At 37.6% G+C, this 8,334-nt stretch overlaps 1 protein-coding gene across 4 annotated transcripts in view; it reads right to left on the bottom strand.

The window, feature by feature from the left end:
• Positions 1-7,518, bottom strand: part of LOC109380459 (complement factor H-related protein 3-like) — a 14,760-nt gene extending 7,242 nt beyond the window's left edge. For 2 of the 4 annotated variants that reach the window (XM_019638023.1, XM_019638022.1), the window contains exons 1-5: positions 7,358-7,518; positions 5,211-5,405; positions 4,528-4,701; positions 1,501-1,677; positions 1,115-1,297 (exon numbers count right to left, since the gene is read on the bottom strand). In XM_019638023.1, coding sequence (XP_019493568.1) covers positions 1,115-1,297; positions 1,501-1,677; positions 4,528-4,701; positions 5,211-5,405; positions 7,358-7,415 — 787 coding nt within the window. In that variant the 5' untranslated portion in view covers positions 7,416-7,518. The remainder of the gene's footprint in view (positions 1-1,114; positions 1,298-1,500; positions 1,678-4,527; positions 4,702-5,210; positions 5,406-7,357) is intronic. The other 2 variants (XM_019638025.1, XM_019638024.1) reach the window with 2 other exon arrangements.
• Positions 7,519-8,334: the final 816 nt, after the last annotated feature.

Below are 8,334 nucleotides of genomic sequence, written 5' to 3'. Positions count from 1 at the left end.
TTAAATTCCTTTATCTCACTATCTCACTGTGTCCTCTACTGTAAATTCAGTATAAAAGTTACCTTCTTCAGAAGCTTTATTATTTTTAAAAGACATTAGGGAGTTTCTAGGTTATTGTTATTATAATGCAACTGTAAACATTTAAAATTATAATACTGTTTAAGACCTTGCCTATATAAAGTCTTCCATGCTAAAAATTTTGAGTTTGACTCCTCTTACTCTCTTGACCAAAGTGTTTTACATTCTAGTCTGGCCCTCAGTAACATTGGTAGGCCTTAGAAATGGCTCAAAATTATGTTCTAATATATCATATTTACTCTTACCTGTTGAAGCTTCATATATATCTTCCAATATCCAAAAGTTTTCAAGAGATCCTCAGCACATTCAGATGTTGTTTATATCCAAAAAGATACATCACATGAGCTCTAGAACCTCTCCAAAAACATATTTCCAGAACTTTCTCTCTCAAGTTTACTAGTGCAAGCACAAATTTACCTTCCTGCATGCTCAATGCTTTTTTCAACTCAGGGACTAAAGTCAAGTCTTACTCTGTGGTAGAATTGATTTATGTCCTCAATAATGATAATCAATTCATATTCTTAAAGCTCAGAAAAGGTAATGCTTGTGCTTCACACAATCTTAAACTTCACCATCTCCTCAATATAACTTGAGATGTAGAAGTTACCTTTGAAATGTAACACATATTTTTCCTATGACATCTAGTTTGGGGCTATTTCTGGACTATTCTGACTTGAGTGTATTACTTTGCTCTCTGGTCCTGTCACTTCCAGGATTTGGAGCCCAGGTTTTCCCTGGATCCCATATAGAAAGGGCCACATAAGTGGGAGATAAGGATTAAGGTTTGGTCCACAGTGGAGGCAGCTAATATATCAGCATTGAGTATGTGAACGTTCCTGTTTTAAGGAAACTCTGCCCTTGTCCACAGAGGAATTTCCCAAGCTTATCACCTTGCACATCATGTTTGAATGTCAAGCATTCAGCAGAATAGCAGTGGGTGAACACACTTCTGGAGTGAATCCACGACAACTGGCGATGACATGGGCACGTAGCAAACATTGTTTTCTCAGGGTGCAGAAGAATATGAAAAACTTACCTATACACCTTGGTGGTTCTGACCACTTTCCTTCATTACATGTTACGTACTTAGAACCCCGGAGTTCGTAGTAGGGCAGGCATTGATATTCAATTCTTGAGCCTGGAGGATACACTGCTAATGGGAGGGAAGTGAAGTCTGCATTGCTAATGGATGGAGGACGTTCACACTTTTCTGTAGATTCTGAAAAACAGCATTTTATGTGTTGAAGATAAATTGTATACTTATGGGAAACTGTCTAAATAAAGCTTCATAGCTGAACCCTCTCTTGCATTTTAAATCTTGGGTCTTAAAAATGTCCCAGATAAAGCACACTCCAACCAGGACGACATACATATGTGCTTTTCAACTCTTGACCAAGGAAGTGACAGAATAAACACACTTACTGTAGCATGTAGGCAAGTGGGTCCAGCCGTCCTCACCACATACCATGGACCCTGCTTTTTTTCCATCTCGGTTTTCATATCCATCCAGGCATTTATAGTCTAATGTGTCATTTACTCCAAACCGTGCACCAGTAATGACAGCTGTGGCATTCGCGAACACCGGCATACCACAGTATTCTAAAGGAAAATGAAAGTGAGAATTGTACTTCTAAAGCCATATCATGTGTGATCCAACGAAAACAATCTGATTCTGGGAATAATACTATTTAGCATAAGTCTGTATATAAATTAAGCACCACTTTAAAATGCTCTGACAGTTGGTGCTATTTTGTGCTGAAGAGTTACATACCATGAAAAAAAAATGATGAAAGCCGTCTGTCCACTGTCACACATAACACATGTATCTATGGTAGTTTCAATACAGATTTAAAAAAACAATGGAAGATTAATTCTTAAGTGAGAGAATCAGAGTTCTCTACTACCCAACACATGTTCTCATGTATATCTCTGGCGTAATGCACTAGATTATATACACTCTGGATGGCAACAGGAAACTAAGAGAAAAAAACGATGTGAGAACCACAATTCTAGTACTTGTTTCAGCAACTGTCAGATAAATATTCACTTTTCCATGTTGGAGGATGAGGGGACCATCCAAAGAGGTAGCACTGAGATGCGTCTGGTCCAACAATTTGAATCTGTGAGACGGGAACCTTGTTCAGCACAGCGCGATCGGCTCTGTCTGGAAGCGCTTCTCTGTCCCGCTAACGGGGTGTCTGTAGGTTTTCTAGAGGAAATGAGTTTCCAGAGAGCACCCAGCCTTCAGTATCAAATACATGAATTACACGGGTGACATTATTCCAGCATATCAATTACACAGGTGACATTATTCCTGCATGAGGCCCTGTGAACCCATACCTTCCCTGCAAAACATAACTTTTGTGTCTAGGCATAAATACTCTGATATAAAAGTCCGATCACGTAAAAACAGGGACAGCAGGCAAAAGGTCTCAGCTAAAAATAATTAAGTTTACACCGGAAGCCACAAAAGGCTCCTAACTAGTTTCTAAGTCACAGGATACAGTGGAAAGAGCTTAAACTGAAAGATGGACTGACTTTCTACCCTACTAGCAATTAATCTTAATAGGCAAATATATATATATACCTTCTCAACATTCTGTATCTCTTCAAATGGAACCACCTCAGCCCATTCCCCCACTCCCCCAAAGAATTCAGATCAAGGAAACTTTTGTACAGCGGTCACCAGGATAATAAACAAAACATCGTGAATGACTTACTAATGCACATGGGCTGAGCGGACCATCCATGTTGCTGACATGTAATCGACCCTGTGGTTTCACCATCTGTGTCACGTGTACTTGTTTGCACTTATATTGTACTTGTTTGTATAAGGGATATGTAGGCTCAGGTTCATAAATCCATTTAAAATTTCTATTTCTAATTTTGAATATATTTCTAAAAAGAAGTGAGCATAAGGAAAAGATAAACTTGTATTCAGTGAATGTTTTCATAAGGACTCAACATAATATAAAAAATGAGGAGTCATTTGTAAATAAAAACCTGGAAAAACCTAATAATCCAAGGACTTGTGTCAGAGAAGATAAATAATGAGTTTCCAAAGGTATTAAATCAATATATTTTATTAAAAAATTTTTTGAGCAAAGCAATATTTAAAATACTCAGAATCCCTGGTCAGAAATACTAAGCATCATGTGTCTAATGGATCTGGAATCTCAGAGCTTGCCAGAGCTCTCTTTGCAATGGGTTCTTTCCTGAGTTTGGCTTTAAATATTGCTAAATATTGTGTGTTCTCACCACAAGGGAAAAAAAAGTTTACTATCTTACGTGATGGATATGTTAATTAGCTTGATCGTGGTGACCATTTCACAACATACATATATCAAAGTAGCAAGCTGTGTACCGTAAATATATGCTACCTCTGTTTATCAAACATGCCCCATTAAAGTTGAAAGAATCAAATTTCAAAAAATAAAAATATGAGCAGAACTGAAATAGAAACAAACACTAGAGAAAATGTACAGAGTTAAAAGGTGGTTCACTGAAGAAATTTCCCAAATGGATAAACCAGGCAGGAAGATTCGAGAAACAGAAAGTTCCAGCCATAAACAATGAGGAAACTGAACTAAATACGTGAAAATAACCTAGTGAGGCTTGAGAAAACACTCAGGGCCTAACGAAAATTCTGGACAGATAGAGGCAAATGTGAGCTCTGTCCTCAATGTTCCTTTGTTTGGGGGGGAGTTTCCAGACTACACACCGGAAGAGAAAACCCTTTCATACCAGGGTATGTCAATCATACTGAACAAAATACACCCAAGTCAGTGACCTCACAGTGGTGGACATCACTAGAAGTTGAACTTCGAGAACCTGAGGAAGACACTATGGAATGAAACATAGAGCTCAACAGATCTGCACAGAAATCACTAGATTCTTTGCCTGAGTATATCACACTATCATGCAGGTCAAAACCCCATGAGAATGGGTAACAGATAACTGCCAGAGGAGGAACCCCATAAATTCAAAGACTTCAAGGGCACACACAACCCTGGGAAACATTCAGATTTGATCAGAGTGGATCCACCTCTTTAGACAACAATCCTTAGTGGAGAGACTGGAAGAGGCCTCACTCACAGCGATCTGAATAAACTAGTCCTGGAGGAAAGGCTCCCAAACCAGCCATAGGGGAGTTTAGAGAAACGCCTTGAAGGGGTCAAGTTGACCCGTAACCCACTTAGCCTTCCCAAACAATATGAAAGCAGCAATCTTTGAGGTCTCCAACCCCAAGACTAAGGTCTATCAGTAGGATCATTTATTTTTCAGTACACGCATCCAGAGTTCAGTGTATCCGCTCACACACACTTGGAAAGAATAAAACCAAACAGGTGTCCTGGCAGAACAAGAAGCTGATATGAACATCCTGCCAGTTATTATGGGCAAGGTTTAGAAAACCACAGACATCCTGGGGTCTCAGACAAGTTTACTTACTGACACGGCATACGGGAGGAGGGGACCAGCCATCCTCTGTACATGTCATTGAGGTCTGCTGATCGGGAAAAGTGTAGTCAGCATGACAGTTGACTCTTAGAGATTCACCCTCCATATATTCTTTTTCATGTTGTGGAGAAACACCATTTTCTAAGTAATTGAAGATACATTTTCCTAAGAATTACAAGATAATAAATGAAAAGCTCATAAATGTGTTCAAGATAGTAAATGAAAACTTACCTTTATAATATTCAAATTAGAATGCAAAAGCATCGAAATGTTGGGTTGTTGGAAATGTCATGACGTAATTGTCCTATGTTTTTCATTGCAAAAATGCGTCGACTTTTCCGACAACCCCATATAACACATAGCTTAAGAAAAAGTAACTACTACCAGATGATTCTTGAAAAAAAGAAAAACAAAATTCAATATCATATATCTGTAGTTTTCATAATTAAAATGTCTATAATGAAATAGGTATTCTCAGAAAGTCTCTATTTTTACATCTTATGTTATATTAATGAAGAGCTCCGAAGAAAAGGAGAACCTGTGTTGGTCCTTGATTCATGGAGCTCAGCCCTTGACCTTATTTTCGTCACACGAGTCTTACCTGTGCTCTGCTGTGTGCTCTCCTCTCTTAGACATATTTACACATATGCACTGTTACAAAGAGGAGTACGTACTGCGGCACTGTACTGCTGGGGACCATCCTTCTTGTGTGCAAGTAATGTAATCCCAGTAGTTCCCTGAATGAGTCACAAAGTTGTCTTTGCAGGAATAGTAAAACCAGGTTCCTATGGCTGCTGGAAAGTATGATTTATATTTATTTTCATTATATAGACTTCCATGTTTTATTTCTGGAAAACCACAAGGTTGAACTGACAATAAAAGCAAACAAAAAAACAGTGTGAATAATGTTTTGCCTTGATAAGATATCAAATGAGAGACAAATTATTTCATTGATGAATAATATTTTCTCATTAACCTAATTACACTAGGATTCCTAGGAAAAGAAAAGTTACAAAATCAGATGTTGTAAATAAGACTTGTTTCATGATCATTTCGCAAATATAGAAATGTTGAATCATTGTGTTTTGTACCTGAAACTAATACAATGTTATATATATATATGTTAATATTATCTAAATAAATACATAAATAAACAAAGGTTTCCCTCAAATTGTTCTGCACATGGAGGCCTGTTTCTGGTGATAATAAGAACCTCTTCCAGGGTATCATACTTTCAAAATTCATTTGGACTTGGACCCTGATATAACACTGAGGCCACTGAGCAATTACTTTTGTCAGTACATTTTTGATTCACGGAATATCCAGCTTAAGCCTTGGCCATGTTTACAATGAACTGTGATGGAAAAAGACGGGAATATGATTTTCAGGACTAAAACACTTGAAAGGGGGCTAAAGAAACATCCCTAGTAATAAATCCCCTGTTGAATTGAGTGGCACTTTGTGACATGCGAGGGCTTTAGAAAGCTCCAGAGTCTTCGATGCCCCCTCCCTCCTAAAAGGAAGCCTGACTCCCTCCCCTTGCCTGTGCTGGAATCAGTGACTCTCTCTGAGACCAGCTATGGCTGAGGTGAAGTGTGTGACCAGGTCGCAAGTGGTGTGGAGGCTTCCTGCTGTCTCTCAGATCACTGGCTCTGGGGCAGTGGGCCGCCATTCAAGCATCCTATGGAGACCCGTGTGCTTATTAGCACTGAGGCTCCTGCCGAAAGCCACGGAGTGAGCCGTGCTGGAAGCCGCCCTCCGTGATGGCCGCCGAGGCCCACATCCTGACTCAGGAGCCTGACTCTGACCTTGGCAGCTAAGCCGCTCCCAAACTCATGACCCAGGGGACTCTGAGATGATGATGCACAAGTCTTTCTTATGTGGAGATGGGCCTGGGGAGCTTTCAATAGGGACACTCTGGAAGCTTTGGTGAGTTGTTATTGCTGTTAGTGAAGGAAATTGCCCCAATTCAATAATGTACAAAACACCACGTGCACAAATTATGACATGAATAATGTACAGTGATGCATATTCGACCCATATCTGGTAGTTAATGGGGCACCATAAAGCTCATTACAGTGTTCAGGTGGGATAACTGGAAAATGAGAGGACTGGATTATAAACTTAAATGACAGACAGAAAGGCATAATAAAGAATTTGTAAATTTAATTATAGAAGTTATAGAAGAACATTTTTAAAATGTTCAAAATTTCACGTTTTTTCAGGACCTAAGAAAACAAATTAAAATGTATTGGGATTACAGTGGAAATTAAGAATATATTCCATTTTTGTTAAAAGAGATATGTCTGTTGCATATAGCTAATTTTGTTAAATATTAATAATTGTTAGTGATGTTAATGACCTTTAAGAGTTTATCAAGCCATAATTAAAACATAGTAAACTGAATTATTTAAAATGTATGATTTGATGAGGTTTGACATAAGAAACTGTAAAATCATCACCATATGTAAGATTATAAAGAATTCCATCCCTCTCTAAAGCTTTCCTGTACTACAAATAAGAACACCCCCAAACACTTTGGAGTTATAATCAGCTTTTCTGTGACATATTTTCTTGTCACTTTTTCATGATCCTATTCACATGAGTCCCTAATCAGTATGGACTGAATTTTCACTTCGTGGAACACAGAAGACACAGAAAACAATTGATTTTGTTGTCTCTCAATGAAAAGGTGATAATTATTCCACATCTAATAATACAGATTATTTCTACCAGTTGATTCTTTCAAAAAATAAAGACAAATGAAAGAGATAAGTTACATTTAAGAAGGAGCTTGAATATTCACGTAGTTTCAGCTCACCTTGTTCCTGAGCCCAGGACACCCCCAAGGTCAGGATGACACTGAGCAGGAGCACCATGCTACCTGTTCCCAATGGTGTCGCAGTCCAAGTGCTCCCGTCGTGCTGTGTGGGGCAGAAGTTGCTTCATGAGCAGCTATCAAGTGTGACTCTGCATTTAAGGGCACTGTCAGGAAGCTACTTTATTGAGGTCAGTTAGTAAACATCAAAGTTCAAAGAGTTTTACCAAAACCCTCAATCTCCATTAATGATCAATTACTAATGTGATTGCCAAGATGTCTATTATAAGCCCTAATTCAACTACTAAAAAATAGATGAATAGTAAGCAATGAATTGTATAAAATAAATTCTAAAAGCATGACACTAATGTAAACAAATGCAGGTAAGGATCCTAAAGCATTCTAGAGAATAGATGGGACACATAGAAGCAACTGGCAAATGGTATAAATAAATCCACCAATATTAAATATTGATATTACATTAAAATTTAATAGGCCGATGATAAACAAGATAAAGTAGAAATGGATAAAAAGGAAAACCCAATTATATGCTGTTTCTAAAGAGAGCAATTTAAATGTAAAAACGTGACATGTTGAAAGCAAAATGTTGAAAAATGTAAACCTTGTATGAACTAAGCAAAAAAAGGTGGAGTAGTTACGGTAATATCAGATAAACCAAATTTCAAAAGAGAGTTACCAGAGAACAATGAAGAGTGTTGAATAATAATCATCATCATCATCCAATCCAGGTGATATCAAATTCACAAAGAGAAGGGGAACAAAAGGATGAAAATTGTAAGGAGAGACTAAAATATGAATTTGTAATTTAGAAAAATTTAAGGATTCCACAAGAAAGATCTACTAGAGCTAATACACAAAGGCATTTTCTTTATATTGAGAACAAACTTTGGAAAAAGAAATTTTAAAACAGAACATTATTCTTTATAATTATAAAAGAAACTGAAAATATCAAGGAATAA

This window comes from Hipposideros armiger, unplaced genomic scaffold (genome assembly GCF_001890085.2).
Source record: "Hipposideros armiger isolate ML-2016 unplaced genomic scaffold, ASM189008v1 scaffold_37, whole genome shotgun sequence".
In the NCBI taxonomy this organism is placed as follows: domain Eukaryota; kingdom Metazoa; phylum Chordata; class Mammalia; order Chiroptera; family Hipposideridae; genus Hipposideros; species Hipposideros armiger.
Note: the sequence above shows the minus strand (reverse complement) of the source record. Positions and strands in the feature narration are given on the sequence as shown.